The 17,485-nt window shown below is 45.2% G+C and overlaps 1 protein-coding gene across 5 annotated transcripts in view; it reads left to right on the forward strand.

Moving 5' to 3' along the window:
- GTF3C1 (general transcription factor IIIC subunit 1) overlaps positions 1-17,485 on the forward strand; it is a 154,881-nt gene that overhangs the window by 123,961 nt on the left and 13,435 nt on the right. For 3 of the 5 annotated variants that reach the window (XM_090024838.1, XM_090024839.1, XM_090024840.1), the window contains exons 33-35: positions 4,282-4,568; positions 6,506-7,148; positions 10,169-10,208. In XM_090024838.1, coding sequence (XP_089880964.1) covers positions 4,282-4,568; positions 6,506-7,148; positions 10,169-10,208 — 970 coding nt within the window. Of the gene's footprint in view, positions 1-4,281; positions 4,569-6,492; positions 7,149-10,168; positions 10,209-17,485 lie in introns of those variants that run through there. The other 2 variants (XM_090024842.1, XM_090024841.1) reach the window with 2 other exon arrangements.

Consider the following 17,485-nt stretch of genomic DNA (forward strand, 5'->3'; position numbering starts at 1 on the left):
TGAGAGCCATGGGGCTTTTTAGCCTGGAAAAGCGCAGGCTCGGGGGTGATCTGATGACCACCTATAAGTTTATCGGGGTGACCACCAGTACCTGGGGGAACGTTTGTTCACCAGAGCGCCCCAGGGGATGACGAGCTCAAACTGTTATAAACTCCTGCAAGACCGTTTCAGGCTGGACATAAGGAAGGACTTCCTTACTGTCCAAGCCCCCAAGGTCTGGAATAGCCTGCCATTGGAGGTGGTTCAAGCACCTACATTGAACACCTTCAAGAGCAAATTGGATGCTTATCTTGCTGGGATCCTATGACCGCAGCTGATTTCCTGCCCTTTGGGCAGGGGGCTGGACTCGATGATCTTCTGAGGTCCCTTCCAGCCCTAATACCTATGAATAGAGGAGCATAATCACTTTCCTTGTCCTGCTGGCAACACACCTACCAATGCAGCCCAGTGTGCCTTTTTCACAACAGGGGCACACTGCTGGCTACATTCAGCTTATTGTCCAATGCAACCCCCAGGTCCTTTTCTGCAGAGCTGCTGCCCAGCCAGTCAGGCCCCAGCCTCTACCGGTGTATGGGATTGTTCCATCCTAAGTACAAGACTTTGCGCTTGTCCTTTTTGAACCTCATGAGATTTGTTTTGGCCCAATCCTCAAATTTCTGTAGATCACTCTGAATCCTAGTCCTATTCTCCAGTGTATCTACTACTCCCCCCAGCTTGGTGGCATTTGCAGACTTGCTGAAGGTGCACTCTATGCCATCTTCCAGGTCATTGATGAAGATATTGAACAAAACCCGCCCCAGGACTGACCCCTGGGGCACTCCATTGACTACTACCCTCTGAGCCTGATGCTCCAACCAGTTTTCTGTCCACCTTAAAGTCTGTTCATCCAGCCCATACTTACTTACCTTGCCTGTAAGAAGGTTGTCGGAGATCGTATCAAAAGCCTTGCTAAAATCATGATACACCATATTCATTAGTCTCCCTGCATCTACAAAGCCAGTCATCTAATCATAGAAGGCAATTAGGTTGGTCAGTCATGACTTGCCTTTGGTGAATCCATGCTGACTATTCCTAATCACCTTCTACAAATACTTAGAACTCGATTCCTTAAGGATCTGCTCCGTGATTTTTCCAGCCACAAGGTGAGACCAACTGGTCTATAGTTCCCTGGATCCTCCTATTTCCCTTTCTCAAATATAAGCACTATGTTTGCGCTTTTCCAGTAATTCAGGACCTCTTCTAAATAGTCCCTAACCTGTTCTTTCACCACTGAGGGCTGCTCACCTCCTCCCCAAACTGTGTTGCCCAATGCAATAGTCTGGGAGCTGACCTTGCCTGTGAAGACTGAGGCGAAGAAGGCATTGAGCACTTCAGCCTTTTCTGCATCCTCCATCACAAGGTTGCCTCCCCCGTTCCATAAAGGACCTTTTCCCTGATACTCATTTTGCTACTTACATACTTGTAGAAATCCTTCTTGTTACTCTTCACATCCCTTGCTAGCTGCAACTCCAATTGCACTTTGGCCCTCCTGACTTCACCCCTGCATGCCCGAGCAGTGCTCTTATATTCTTCCCTAGTTATTTGTCCAAGTTTCCACTTCTTATAAGCTTCCTTTTTGTGATTTAGTTTGCTGAAGAATTCCCTGCTAAACCAAGTTGGTCTTCTGCCATACTTGCTAGTCTTACTGCACCTCGGGATGACTTGTTCCTGCACTCTCAGTAAGACTTCTTTGAAATACAGCCAGCTGTCCTGGATTCCTCTCTTCCTCAGTCTGGCTTCCCAAGGGATCCTTCCCACAAGTTTCCTGAGCAAATCATTGTTTGCTTTTCTGAAGGTTTCTTGCCTGTTCCCTGAGAGACATCACCAAGAGGCACTGCTCACATCAGAGGCACCCCTGATCTGTTTGTCACCGGAAGGAACCTTCAAGCCACAATCTCCACAGCACCAAATCCGGCCCTGGGTGGAAGCCTCAATGCTGAGCTGTCCTATCTGGACAAATCTCACAGGTGGAAGGAGAGGCAGTGGCTCTGGCATTGCAGTGTCTTCCAGCTATTTCCCTGGGACTCTTAATTAATCTGCCTTCTCCCTCTCACTGCCACTCTTCCAAGCACACCTTCCCTAGTGAACTCACCTGGAAACTTCCATGTTTACTGCTTATTGGCCTCAAAAGATTCCATTTTTCCTGCTTCCTCATACCAAGCTAAAAGGCTGTCCCTTCAAAAGGGGGTGGGGGAGAGGCAAAATGACTTGGAAACTGCTTACCCTGTTTGTAGCCCTTGTTCACTCACTGCTTGGTTGCTGGCTGAGGAAAAGGAAAGCTGTCCAGGAAAGATTCATCATTTTTGTAATTGAAGGCCTGTTGCTGTTCTTGCCTGTTCTATTCACCTAAACCACAACAGGAATCTAAAACACACACCATAGGAACCTATTATTTATACACCTACCCTTTGGTCATTAGTGATTTTTATCCTGAGCTTCCTTATCAAGGCATTCTGTAAAGGCTGCCTGCAAAACCCAAAAAAGGAAATAGGAAGAAAAAGATATATTTAACAGCATTGTCAGATGTGTCCCTCGCATCATTCTGGATCAAAAATAGGGTGTGGAATTCTACTGCTAACTTTGAAATTAGCATAGAATCAAAGCCAAATTCTGGTACAGACTCTTTCAATAAGGCAAAAACCATTCAGCCCATGATGTACATCCTCTCTATGCCCAAACTGCCTGTTTCCTGTATGGCATGATGATGGTAATCTTCCATTCCATGATCTTTATCAGGTTGCATCAACAGCTTTCTACACTGATCAGCCATTCTTCAGATCTGACTGAAGAATTATTTTCTTTTGTCATTCCCGATGGAGGAGTTCTCCAGTATTTTTTATTATCCCTGGGGATATTAGTAACCTTCTCCAAAGGAAAAAAAGTAGTCTCTCTTGAACCTGTTCATTGATAACAGGGGTGGGCAATTATTTCGGCTCGAAGGTCACTTAACAATTTTTGGTGAGCTGTCAAGGGCCTTGAGGGTAGCCCCACCCCTTCACAGGTGCCCCGCCCCCTGGTTGCCATCTTAGGACTGGAAGTCCCACCCCTAACCCGTGACCTTTGCCACCAGAAGTCCCTTCCCTTGCCCCCAAAAGTACTCCTTTAGGTGAGGGTGTTTGCCATCTTAGAACTGGGAAAAAACCAAATTGTATACTAAAAAAATCTACAATAACATTTTAATTTTAATTTAAATAAAAATAATTTTAATGTTTTAATTTTATTTTTAAAAATGCTTTTGTCCTGTTTTGTGTGTTTGCATCATGTACATAGAGGTGATTGCATAATAGCTAAAAATTGACTCTTACTCTCGTATATTTTGGGGGTGAGGGAGTACAGGTAGGTGGGTATAGGGTTTGTGGGGGCTATGGGTATGTGTTTGTGGATGTATGTGGTTTGTGGAGGAGTGTGTGGATATGGGTAGGTGGGTGGGTATAGGGTTTGTGGAATGCTGTGGGGGTGTGTGGATGTATGGGAGGAGTGGTTGTGTGGGTTCTTATGGGGGTTGTGGGATATGTGAGGGTGGTTGGGTGTATACATGGGGGAGTGTGGTGGGGTATGCATATGGAACCCCCCCTCCCAACAAACACACCTCCCTATTGCACATAGCCCCTGCCTACCAGCAGCAGGCATCAGGCCCATGGCAGGCAGAGCCCCACAGTGGCACATGGTCCCAGCAAACCCCAGGATTGCATGTGGCCAGGCCGCTGGCTCCATTGCACCGGGCTCACATGCCTGAGCCCTGTGCTGCCAGGGGAAACACTGCATGATGAAGCCAGCAATGCAGGTTAAGGGGCTCGGCAGAGAGAGGGGTGGAGCCAGTCCAGCTCCATAGCACAAAGCTCCCTGCTGTTCCCCATGACCTGTGCATAGCAGTGAGTGGGGTTGGGTCTCTGGCTCCATTGCACAGAGCTCCTCGCAGAGGTGTGCTGTTCAGGCGGAGATCCCGGTAACTGCATACAAGCCCAGGGAGCCCTGCATGATGGAGCCAGGCAGACTCTGTGCTCTCACTGGCCTGAGCTCCATGCTCCTGCCACCCTGCCCAATTGAATTCTTTTTTTTTTTTTTTTTTTTCAATCTCCTTCAGTAGTCAAACCATGTAGAAAGAGAGAACTACATTGGTGTATACAGAATAGTGCTGTATTTTTCATTTAAATTTTAAATTATTTTTGAGCCTACCTAATTTGTTGTATAATAGCATTGATGTATGGTAACATTCTGTCCTCATTCTGTTTTGTGTTACAGTTCCTTCTGTGCTTGACAGCATGGTTGTAGGTGTCTCTTGCCTCCCTGACATTTTCACCAGGCTGATAGAAATCCAGGAAGAAACCTACAAGGTAGAACAGTTTCTTCATCAGTGTACAGAGTGTTACGAGTATAGCCCAAAAGATGTGTCTGCCATCTTGGAGATCCGTAATGCCATTGAGGGATCTTCCTACTTTGGGATTGACAAAGTAGAACTGGGCAAGAAGTTCCAGTACTATGAAGACACTGATCCTGAGCGCACCAGGAGTTTACAACAGTATATTCAGGTTGGTTTTTGACTCTGTCAACAATAATTATGTGCAAACTCATTGACATTCTTTTTTAATGGAAAAAACGTATAACCTATGTGAAACAAACGTAAACTGAACAAAATTACTTTTTGGGAGCATGTGGCAGAGCACAGGTTGTATCTGCCATTTTAAGAGGTTTGGGCAGTCTGTAGAGCAGCCATCAGGTATGAGGAGGCCTAATTGAGTGATCACATGACCACAAGAAAACACCCTAGGGATAAGACCAGGCACTGAGGAACAGCTGGCATTTGCTGCAGGGAGCCAAAAGGATGTCATTGCCCAGCCAGAGATCTGCTCCTCACAGAACAGCCTGAGGGTTAAGGGTAGGAACTATGGAGATGGAGAAGGTTCCTGGTCCTGGGGCATGAACTGAAACTACACGCTGCTATGGTTGGGTGATATGGTGGTGGGGCAGTCTCCAGGAAATGCCTCACCTGTGCCTCCCTAGTGAAAGGCAAGTATGGGGCACCAGAAAGCCTCAGATCCCACTGCCTTGTTGGTGACCTTGTGAAGGGGAAACGCTAGGGGAGTGCACCCCAACAGAAAATCACAGAGCCAAAGCCCATAGAAGTGGGGCTTGAGGCCCACATAACTTAAGACTAGGTGCCCCAGTGAGAGGGCGAAGTAGTTGCCCCAGTGAGGGGGTGGAATTAAGGCCCAGTAGGGTGGAACAGTGGGCCCGGGAGGGGTCCAGGCTGACTGTGGCCCACAAGGTTGGAGAGTAGGAATAGTGAGTGTGGAGGTACCTGAGAAAGCAGACCCATATGGGAGAGGGCTAGTGGCTCAGGAACCTAGCCAGAAAAACCCTCAACTAATCAATACTGGGGCCACGACCAGGACAGTCGAAGGGCAAAAGCACCCACCACGAGAGATGGCCAGAGCCAGTTACCTGGAGTCCCAGTTAGCCTAGAGGTGAGGCCAAGGCCTTCGAGACCAAAGGTCCCAAGGGGGCCACTTCCGAGAGGGGAAAAAGGTCTAGGGAGTTTGCCACCCTAAGTGACAGGGGAGGTTAGGCCAACTGACTAGGAGGGATCCAGGTTGGGGTCCGAAATGTCAGTCTGGAATATAGTAGGGACCAGCGTGGGGCTGGAGCCATATAGTGATGCCATCTGTGAGGCATGGAACTCGGTAAAGAGGAATTTGGAGCTGTGTATTATGCCCTTGGCATTGGGCAGTAAATGGGCAGCCTCCCACCTATAAACAACTTCTGAAGTTCATCAAAGGCATGGCAGGAAAAGCAAGTGGCCAGACTGCCCTTTCCAGGTGGGTGGGCCAGTTATTGGACTGGCCTTGAGACGGCCCCTGTTACAGGGCAGTAGATCTAGTAACTAGATTTCCAGCCAGTAACAAATGATAATCTTGCCGTGTACATACTGTTTTTCTTGCTGAAGAAAAGACAGTAGTATTAAACTAATGCTAGAGTTAAAAGTCCACAGCCATCCCAGAAGTCCCAAGATTGATCTTTGAGGGTAGAAGATCATTCCCAAGTTACCTCTTCCTTCTAAGGTATACAGGAGGATTTCAGGATATTTGATGAATTTAAGAGAAGCTTATACAGAAAAAAAATCTTTCTTCCTTTACCACTATGGACCAGGGAAGTTGAAAAGAGACCAACTATGACAAGGCATCCTTACTACCAGTTACAATGCCTGGAATTCTAGTAAGTTTTAAATATTTAGGTGATACTGGTATTCTACAATGATAGCCAGTAATTTAACTGGGGGTGGACAAGTGGGGAGCCAATTTGGAGGGGGTGCGAGAATGGTAGTCCTTAGGATGACTCTGTGGCAGTAGCAGCAGCAACTCAGTGCTCTCCAAACCTCCCCTTAAACTGGCCTTGCTCAAGGTATGAAAGTGAAAATGCTAGTTACAGCTGTGATGATAACTAACAATAAAACAGGTGTTTTTTTCAGGACCTCCTCAACATGGAGCAGGTATTAGAAGTAGGAGGCAACTCCATACGTTTGGTTACAGTGATATTTGCTAAGCCGTGGCTGTTGCATTCAGTATGCCTGAAGACTAAAGGTAATGATGCTGGCATGCAAGGCACTCAGTTGGACTTACAACAGGACTCTGTGCACATAGGGCCAAAGAAAATGGAGGAGTCTTCAGGAGAGAAGGGAGAAGCTAGAAGAGCCATACAATCTGTCAGCGATGAAGGATCCACAAGGAAAAGACTGAAGACTCAACACACTGAGCTTCAGGACAACAGCTCAGTCTGTCACAACCAAAAATCCTGTTTGGAAGAAATAACTGAAACTGCCTTTGATGCAAATTTTACTGACCCCATCACAATGAAAAAGATATTAAGCACATATGAAGAACCAGGTCCTTTTGGGAGGCAGACAGTGCATCCAGTGAATACATCAGAATCTCTTGTTACTGACTCACAGAAAGATGCAGAGAAAGCTAACTCTCAGGCAAAAGAATCTATGGTAAAGGAGGACAGTTATGCAGCTAATGAACTGAAAAAGCAGATTCCCAACCTTGATTATCCAACCAAAGAGCAGCCTGATGATGCATGGCACTCGCAGGAAAATTCTGAAGTCTTTAAAAGTAAGATGTTTGTTTGTTAAATCATTTATTTAATTTATTTGGGATTAGATTACTTGGCAAGAAATACGTTTTTAACTGAGAAGACTATTACATTTGAAGACCATTCCATTTCTCTCAGAACATTTCACTAGTGATTTAGTAGTCCATGCAGGCCTAGAAAACAAGGATGGAAAAGACTCCTTCCCAGGTCCAATGCAGGTTTCTTTATTCTTTTTTCACAACGACATTTTCACAGCAAATTAATTTTGTCCCTCATATTTTGAGAAATAGATATTCTGGAGATTAAGTTTTGCATTCAGAACAGAGATTAGACTTTTAAAACGCTTGTGCTCCCAGAGTGCAATTCTGTTTCCCTTTGGTCAGGCCTTTTTAATGGCATAAATGGTATTTTTGTCACTTACCTACTGTTAGAGAATTCTCCTTCCTAGGTACACAATTCTGCATTTCATAGGCAACAACATATGCATGTCCTGAAGACAAAATGGAAGAGGACACTCTCATATTTTAGTTAGTTTAGGAAAGCCAGAGACGCAGGCTCTAGGCATAGCCCTTCCCTTCCCTCTCTTTGGGCATAGGAGTGTGCATCTGCACCTCACTGACTTCCCAGCACAGTGCTCTAACCACCATACTGCAGGTCAGACATTATCCACTCCCCTTCCACTACTCCATTTAAAGCTGAACTACAAACCCTAGTGATTATTGCATTTAATAGTCGCTAGAAAAAAATGGGTTGGGGGCAATGCTGTAGGGAAGTTTCTGCCCTATCAAGAGCTGCCTAGAACAGGGTTGTCAACCAGGGGTAGGTGGGAAGCCCCTAAGGAGTACGCACAGACAGGTGGTGACAGAATGCCGCCACCCACCACTCCACTCTGTGTCCAGCTGCCGGGGGTACGCATATTAAAAAGATTGAAAACCCCTGGCCTAGAACGCAGCCCCCACCCTGCGAGGACAGCAGCCATCTTGCTAAGCTACACACCTTGTGGTTTACTTTGTTCTTCTGGTGCCATCTGCCTCCCATCCTTGATTGTCCATGGGGCTAGCTTCAAAAATAGTGCAAGAAAAGAACCTAAATTATGTCTGATCTGTGGCATTGATGGTTGTGCTAGAACAGGGGTCAGCAAGCCCCGGCATGTGTGCCAAGCATGGCATGCAAGGCCATTTTGGTCGGCACACCACTGCCAGTCTGGGCTCTAAGCAGCTGCTGCCAGTTTAATTTTTTATTTTATTATCTATCTGGCTGTTGGGCCTGTGGTCATTTAATCTCAAAAGTCAAGGCTCTCAAAACTCTAGCCTCCTCAAATGAATGTATAGTTTGAGCAGAAGCTCATCCTTAAAATCTTGGAGCACAAATTTTTGGTTCCATGGTACAAACTTGCTGGGTGAGCAGACTTAGGACTGTAGCCTGTTACTTTTATAGCAGAAGTTTTCAGTCTTTTTAATAAATGTACCCCTGGCTGCCAGATGTGCAGTGTCAGCAGCTTGGGGTGATGGGAGGCAGTGGCCATGTGCAGACTTCCTCCCCCCGCAACTGGCTGTCTGGGTGGCACCTGTGCAACCCACAGAGGGGTACTGCTGCCCTTGCACACACCCCTCCCCCCACCAGGCCTGCTCCTGGGAGGCAGCAGCGCAGGGTGGTGGGTGGTGGTTCTCCATCCCTGCCTGCCCACGCATAACCCCTAGGGCCTTCCCAGGTACCCCGGTTGACCACCTCTGCTTTATAGGTAGACCTTCAACAACTCTGAACATGTTAGCAATCATTTTTTGATTTTCTTTTTTTTCCCTTTTTTTGGGCAAGGAAATGAGCAAATCTAGACTGTTTGTCTTGCCAAAGTTCCAGGTTCTGTTGGCTTCTGTGGTGAACTGGTACCCTCTACATCCAGTATACACTTAACAAGAAGCATATGTGGCATGATGTTTCTGTAAATTTTAACATTTTATTATATATATTTAGTATTAAATGATGCATCCTATACATTGATTAAGATAGGAGAAAAGGAACTGTAAAGTGATTATATACATGGGCAACTGGTGCCTCCAGAGGCAAAACCAGAAGTGCACTTCCACTGGCACATTTTTTGGCTGGTATTTCCAGGTGTGCGGCCAGTCTCAGGTGGTGCATGTGCACCCCGTACATCTCGCCAATGATTGTATAAGTAAAGTATATCACAATACAAAATACCTCAAGCAGGGACAGGTTCATTCCAGCCCTACTTCTGTATGACTGATTCTACACACATACAAGAGCAGAATGAAATGTACAGCTTCAACTTAGGAAATACCAAGGTTTTCAATGCTTGAATTTGCCACCTCACACCCTAATACTTTAAGAATTTATATATATAACTTTTCCCATGAGTGTCCATATTGTAAAGTACTTGCATGAATGTTTTGAGACTTTAATGATCTTCGTAGTATTCTTTTTGTAAAACTTAAGTTTCTCCCTAAAATAGTTGTCTGCACACATTCTCTCATGGGTGGGTTCAAGCCCCGTGCCTTTTATCCAGAGATTTTATTGCCTTAGCATAGTATGTATACGGATTGTTTCTGCCCCTCCGTACATTTGGTCTATCCCAACCATACATTTGATCCAATAAAAGATTCCACCCACAAAAAATCTTGTCTTTCACATTGTTTCCCTTTATTTTGATTTATTTATTCTGCTGCCCCTTATAGAGTACTATTGACATAAAAGTTCCTATTACAGTTTTTGAAAAAACTAGATAATAATCCTGAATCTTCTCTCACCAATTAAGCATCTGAACATGTGAAAGAATGTGTTAGGAAATGGGAAGGAAGATGATCATTCAAAGACAGATAAATAATATAAATTAAAACCCTAAATCCTATTGTGCAATTAAAGCCTAACCTTTAGGTTCCTTGTGCTCTATTTTAAACTTTTCTCTTACATAGGAACCTACATATTATTATCTTCCATTGGATACAGCCATGGGGGAATCTATTTAAAATCTGCATGTTCTTTTCTCTCTGATTCTAATGATATATTTTATGATCTTTTTCAGTAAGTTCTATGACAGATCTATCCCAGACAGCACGGGAAAGGTCAGTACAGAAATCGATCCTTAAACAATTGGTATTGTTCATATTAAAATGAAAACTGTAAAAGAATATGCTGTTTGACATGAACAGGGATGCAAGTTCATTGCTTTGATGGGTTTAGATAGTATGGAAACTTAGCACTGTTGTACTGCCTGTTCTTCTTCCTACTACAGACAGTGCCTCTTGGCATATGGAGTTTCTGAAAAAATTGTTACCTGAATTACAGGTGAACTCATAGCTTGGCTCTTGATAAAAGGGCAAGAGGCAGGACTACAGTTTAACATTTTATTGCTTGCTCCCCAAAGCACAAGAATAAACATTTATCTACTGTGTATCTATCTACATGTGACAATGCTACACAGACTTTTACCTACTGGGAGGACTCGGGATGAGGAGGAGGATGGCACACAGAATAGCGACAGGTCTTCTTGAATTTGCCAGGGATTCCAGTTTTCTCTCCTGTCTACATGCTATATTTGTAGACGTGGCATATCTTGATATTCTAACAAATATTCTCTGATATCTTTGTCTCACTGAGACTTTAGGAACTGATTTTCCTATGGACTTGAAGGATGATAATTAGTTGAGATTTATATCCTTGCAAAAATCGTGGTGGTGTGAAAATCATGATGTTATAGCTGTGATGGTCCAGGAAATATGCTAGAGGCAAGCATATGTTGGAGGTGATGTCTTTTATTGGACCGACAGCATGGCCAAGAGAGATTTTAGATATTTCAAACACAAAATACCCTTCTTCAGGTCTAAGAAGTAGATGCAGCTTGAGTAACAATAGATCAAATAGCTTATGTAAAACTCCATATTTCATAGTTTCTAGGGTCGGAAGGGACCTGAGTAGTTAATCTAGTCTGAACCCCTGCCATGGCAGGAAAGAGTACTGGGGTCAAACGACCCCAGCAAGGTATACATCTAACCTCCTCTTAAAGACCCCCAGGGCAGGAGCCAGCACCACTTCTCTTGGAAGCTGGTTCCAGATCCTAGCTGCCCTGACCGTGAAGTAGCGCCTCCTGATATCTAGCCTAAACCTACCCTCTGCCAGCTTGTGACCGTTATTCCTGGTCACTCCTGGCGGTGCTTGGGGGAACAGGGACTCCCCCAGTGCCTGCTGATCCCCCTGACTAGTTTGTAACAGGCCACTAGATCCCCCCTCAGCCTTCTCTTGTGGAGACTGAACAGGTTCAGGTCCCATAGCTTTTCCTCATAAGGCCTTCCCTGCTGCCCCCTGATCCATGCGAGTGGCCCTCCTCTGGACCCTCTCCATGTTTCCCACATCCCTTTTGAAGTGCAGCGCCCAGAACTGGATGCAGTACTCCAGCTACGGCCTGACCAGTGCCGCATAGAGGAGGAGTATCACCTCCTTGGACCTGCTTGAGATGCGTCTGTGGATGCATGACAAGGTACGGTTGGCTTTCCTGACTGCACCACCACACTGCCAGCCCATGTTCATCTTGGAGTCGATGATGACTCCAAGATCCTTTTCTGCCTCTGTATTGACAAGAATTGAGTTCCCCAGCCTGTAGGTATGGTGCCGGTTGTTCTTCCCCAGGGAGAAATATTTATTATTTAAATAAAAACAGTCTGTTTAAAGGGAATGGAGCGGAGCCATAAAAAAAAAAAAAGAACAAAGAGACATGAACAAGATTAGCTGAAAGACTTGTGAATTACAGTTCTGAAAAGGAGACTTTCTTATCTCCTTCCTTCATCATCTTGGGATGCTACTTTCCACCACTGTGTTTTATTTTTACCTTAGTTTATTATCTTCACTGAGAAGACTTTTTGTTTTTACAGGTAATCTGAGCAACTTGGATTTGAATATTATATACCTTGACTTTAACAAGGTTTTTAACGCTCCACTCTGACATTCTCATTAAGAAGCTTAGGAAATAGACTAGATGCGAGTACTGTATGGTGTATACATAACTGATTGGATCATCATACTCAGTAGTCCTCAATGGCTCAATATTTAGTTGGAAGGAGGCGTCAGATGGGTTTCCCCAAGGGTCTGACCTGAGTCAAGTATTGTTCAACATCTTCATCAATTATTTGGATGATGGGATCGAGTGCACATGTAGCAAATTTGTAGATGATGCCAAGTTGCATGGAATTGCAGACACTCCAGAGACTAGGGCTAGGATTCAGAGTGACCCAGGTAGACTGGAGAAAAGGTTCACACTCAATCAGTTGAGATTCAGCAAAGATAAGTGCAAAGTCCTGTACTTGGGATGGAATAATTGCATATAAAATACAGACTAGAATGACTGGTTAGGCTGTGCTATGTCAGAGAAGGACAATGAACCATAAGCTGAATATGAGCCAATAGTGTGCTTTTGTTTCACAAAAAGCCAGCAGCATCCTGAGTTGCATTAACAGGAGTGTCACTTGCAAATCAAAGCATGTGATTCTTCTCTTTTCAGCACTGGTAAGATCTCACCTGGAATACTGTGTCCAGTTTTGGGCCCCACACTTCAAGAAGGATATGGTCAGGTTGAAAAGAGACGAGCACAGAGAAACACAGAATGATTAGGTGGCTGGGAGCCAAGACTTATGAGAAGAACTGGATTTATGTAGTCTAGAGAAGAGAAGGCTGAGGGGGGATTTGATAAAAGTCTTCAAATACCTGAAAGGTGATTACAGAGACGATGGAGATGGGCTTTTTCTCTGTGGCCGCAAGGGACAGGACCAGAAGCAATGGCCTCAAAATGTATCAGGGAAAATGTATGTTGGAGATTAGGAGGAATTTCCTGACTATATGAGGATGGTCAGTCATTGGAGCAGGCTGCCCAGAGAAGTTGTGAAATCTCCACGCGTGGGCAATCAAAAGCAGGTTGGATGGGATGGTTTAGTCTTGGCTGGGATGGTTTAGTCAGGGATGATCCTGCCTTGAGTAAGAGGCTGGATTAGATGACCTCATGAGGTCCCTTCCAACCCTACTTTCCTATGATCCTATAAGCTTAATAAGATGCATCTATTATGGAAGAACTATACATAATGCATTTGGTTATATTTCACACTAGTAACAATGATAAGCTAGAGCAGGGGTGTCCAACCTTTTTGAATGTGGGGTCGAATTACAAACTTTTTATAACCCAGTGGGCCGGCGAGCCGTATTCAAAGACCTCACAGGAAGTGGTATCACATCAGGAAGTGATGTCATGTGACCTTTGACACCAATAAAGTTGCAGGAAGTGACGATGAAATGGGTCTGGAAATGTGGTTTAAAATCCAAAATAAAAACAATAAAAACAGTACCTGACCTGGACCCCATCAGGCAGCAGGCATCCTGCCACCAGTCAAACAAGACCTTCGGAAGAAATTTCCAACAGCTTCTTGCCAATGGGAGAAGGTAGAAATTAAAGAGAGAACCTCTTCCCCTTTTCTTTTTGTCCATGTGTTAACTGACAAGGCACAGAACAGAGCCTGAAAACCTCGCTGTATTTCCAGTACCAGCCCTCTGTTCAGAGAGGTTAGAACAGCGAGGGAGTGGAACAGACTGGTTAGGGCAGTTGTGGACTCTCCATCATCGGAGGTGTTCAAAAAGATGTTGGACAGCACTGGTTGGGCATGATCTAGGCCAGTGTTTCTCAAAACATGGGTTGCAACCCAAAAATAGGTCTCAAGAATATATGAAAGGGTCACGAGCAAACTTTTTAAAAATGGGTTCTCCTTTAAAGGAGAAAAACATAACTGTGGCTTTTCTCTTGTGAGCTGACAGAGTTCCAGCCTGCAAGTGGTTACTTGGGGGCCCCCCACACACTAGGGCACTGGGGTCTGGAGGAAAGAGCAATGAGGGACACTGGGTCAGGACTGACCATCTGTGTTTACAAATGGGTCCTGGTACAAGAAAAGTTTGAGAACCACTGATCTGTACCGGGCTGGGCATTATTTGAGGCAGAGTGAAGCAACACAGGGCACAGCCCTTGCCCTGAGCCTCCCTCCCCTGTGAAAGGCAGGGACCCCGCCACACACACACAGGTGCCGGGAGCCCACAGTCACCGACCCGGCCCTGGGGGAGGCGCCATCTTCCTGGCCCAGCCCTACCTGCGGTGCCCCGGCTGGACAGGAGGCGACAGAGGCAAACGATGAGGGTGAGCCCAGCTGCTGCGCCCCCTCTGCAGGTCCACATCACCGCGCTGCGCCAGGCTGGAGGGAACCAGAGCTGGGGCCAGGGCCAGGCAGCACCTCAGGGTGCAGCAAGCGCAGGCTCTTCCTGAGCCCAGGGCCGCCCCGCACAGCGCGACCAATGCCAAGAGCCCAGTGGGAGGGGGCACCTGCCCGTGCCGCTCTGCCTCCACCTCAGCCAGCGACCTGGGGCCGGGTGGCCAAGCTGGGCTGCCTCTTGCCTGCAGGCGGGGAGCGGAAAGCTGCTCAGGCCGGGAAGCAGTGGCTTCCCCACATAGTGCTGGAGATGGGAGGAGGCGGGCCAGGTCTGCACTCCTCTTCCCACATGCACCACATCGGCAACATCAAGCTGCCACACAGTGTGTGTGGGAACCTTGTCCCTTCAGCAGCCATTAGGAAGCTGCTGAGGGGCTGGGGGAGGGACAAGGGGCGGGAACAAAATAAACTGTGTTTATTTTTGTTTCCTGTCACAGCACCGAAAGCCACCAAAAATGCCTTGGCGGGCCGCATGGCAGCCCACGGGCCATATGTTGGACAAGCCTGAGCTAGAGCTATGGTACAGTGTATTTGGATCATCTATTCTAAGGTTTTCTTTAAAAATGATGGAGTCTGACTTGAATCTATCCCACACCTGTGATTCTGTGCATCTTTAACAGAATCTATTGCATAAAATCAGTCAGTAAAGCCAAAAGCTGATGAGAGGTCTGACAGAAGCAACATAGACATCTGAATCATAATATCATATAACAGCAGGTTTGGAAGAGCCCTTGGGGGTCATCTATGCCAACTCCTTGCTCAGGACAAGCTCATCCCTGACTAAAGCATCCAGTGTCTGTCTAACCTGCTGTTAAAAAAAATTCAAGAATGGAGATTTCACAACCTTCCTAGGTAGCCTGTTTCACTGTTTATTATTTAACTACCTTCATAAGCAGAAAATTCTTCCTAATCACAAACCTAAATTTACTCTACTGTAATATGAGACCATTACTCCTAGTCTATCTCCATCCTCTGTATCAGGGGTGGCCAGTCCTCAGTGCCCTAAGTAGCATGAGCAGCCTCTGTGTGGCGCATGGCAGATTGGGGAGGGAGCAGGAAACACAGTAACAAATAAAGCAGTGATCAGAATAACAGACCGCATAGGGGAAGGGGATTGCATTGGCACTCAGGGAAGATGCTGGCCTGCAAAAAAGTTGGTCCTCACTGCTCTATATAATCACCCTTCAAGTACTTGAAGACTCCTATCTCAAATCTCCTATCAGTCTTTAGTTTTGCAAACTAAATAACCCTAGGTCTTTCAGGTTTTTTCTCAAATCATGTTTTTCAGGCCTCTAATCATTTCTGTCACTGTCCACTAGACATTCTAATCTGTCAACATTGTTCTTGAAGTGCAGGCCCAAAACTAAACATGGTACTCCAGGTTGAGAAACGCTGCCCTAGGAATCCTGCTTGAATACGTCTTCCCAACTAGACATCGAGCAATTGATTACTTTGAGCAGTTGTCTCCACCGTACAGTACTTTCATCAACTGTATAGTTATTTAGCTTATTGATAAGAATACCATGGGAGTTAGTGTCACATCCACTGTGCCCACCTTTGCCCCCTCATGTCTTTGGCTTAGAAGGAAATCAAGTTCTTCTTGGTGAATCCACATTGGCTGTTCATAATCACCTTGTTCTCCTCTAGATGCTTAGAAATAAACTCCTTAATTACTTCCTTTCTAATCCTGGTTCCTCCTCCTTCCCTTTCTTAAAGAAGGGCATGATATTTGCCCCTTTCCAATCACTCAGATCTCCACAAGTTCCCAAGGATGATAGTCAGTTGTTCTGAAACTTCATCACCCGGTTTCTTCAGTATTCTAGGGTGCATCCCATCTCATCCTGCTGACTTGAAAGCATGCAGCTGCTCTAAGTAATCCCTAAGTTGGTCTTCTGCTGCCCTAGCCTGTTCATCTTCCCTCCTATCGTTGCTGCCAACTGCACTTTTCATCTGGTAGTTAACTTGCTTGTGAAGGATGAAGTTAAAAAGGCATTGAATACTTCAGCCTTCTCTGAATCATCTGTAATTATATTGCCTTCTGCAAAATTGAGACATATGATATGAAATGCTCTTAAAGGCTAATACCCAGAAATTTGCTATAAAATGGGGTCCCCTGCTAGAGGTGACAGAGGAAGGGAGTAACCTGGATCTATTGGTCTATGAGCTGCCACTAGTTTGCATTAGGTCTCATGCAATTCTAAGAAGTATTAAGCTTTCTATTTTAGTAGAGTAAATTAGTAGTAGTAATTAGTAGATTTCTTTCTGTATTTGTAACACTTTCCTTAGTCTGACATACTAATAGAATCTTCTTTTTCTTATTGCCTTTTACATTCGTTGCTAGTTGCATCTCCTGATTTTTCTCCCTGCTTGCTCTTGAGTTACTTTTATACTCTTCCCTAATAATATGGTCAAATTTCAACTTTTTGTAAGACTCCTTTTTGAAGTTCAACTCACTCAAGTACACTATTTGCCTCTCTTTGTACTATTCTTCTTTGCATCAGGAAAGTTTGTTTCTGTGCCCTCAGTAAGATCTCTTTGTTGTCCGCACAGGGCATACAGTGTGAATTAAAAACAAGCAGGAATCTTATCAGGGGATGAGGCACAATGCCACATTTATTGGAATATAAAACACACAATATAAAAAGAATAAAAAACAGTAAAGTTATCTGCTTCACTTATTCCCATACATACTCATTCGCTCATACAAAAGAAACAAGCACACACAGAGATAGACAGCCCTGCTGATAGTTGTAGGTTAAGGTGTTACCAAGTTCTAAAGTTGCTGAGGTTGGTCTGGTGGCTAGCCAGACCAACAACAAGGAATGGAGTCAGGACTTGTTGGACGCACCCAAAATTCCTTCTTGCAGACCCAAAGCCTTTTCTTTGTGTTTATTCTTTGTAGTGATAACTGTCCATACAAGCCTATGGATTCTGCTGAGTCAGATGCGAAAGTCATCCTCCATGTCCCATTGGCAGGCTGGGATTGGTAGGACGTGATCTGCTGGCCTTGTGGTCTGCAGTCTTCAAGGAGGACTGTTGCTTGTCTTCCACCATCAGGGTGAAGGCATGATTTAGTATTTGGTAGTCCTTAACTGCTAACTCAACAT

The sequence above is a fragment of the Crocodylus siamensis genome, chromosome 12 (assembly GCF_052110815.1).
Source record: "Crocodylus siamensis isolate JL-2025a chromosome 12, ASM5211081v1, whole genome shotgun sequence".
In the NCBI taxonomy this organism is placed as follows: Eukaryota; Metazoa; Chordata; order Crocodylia; family Crocodylidae; genus Crocodylus; species Crocodylus siamensis.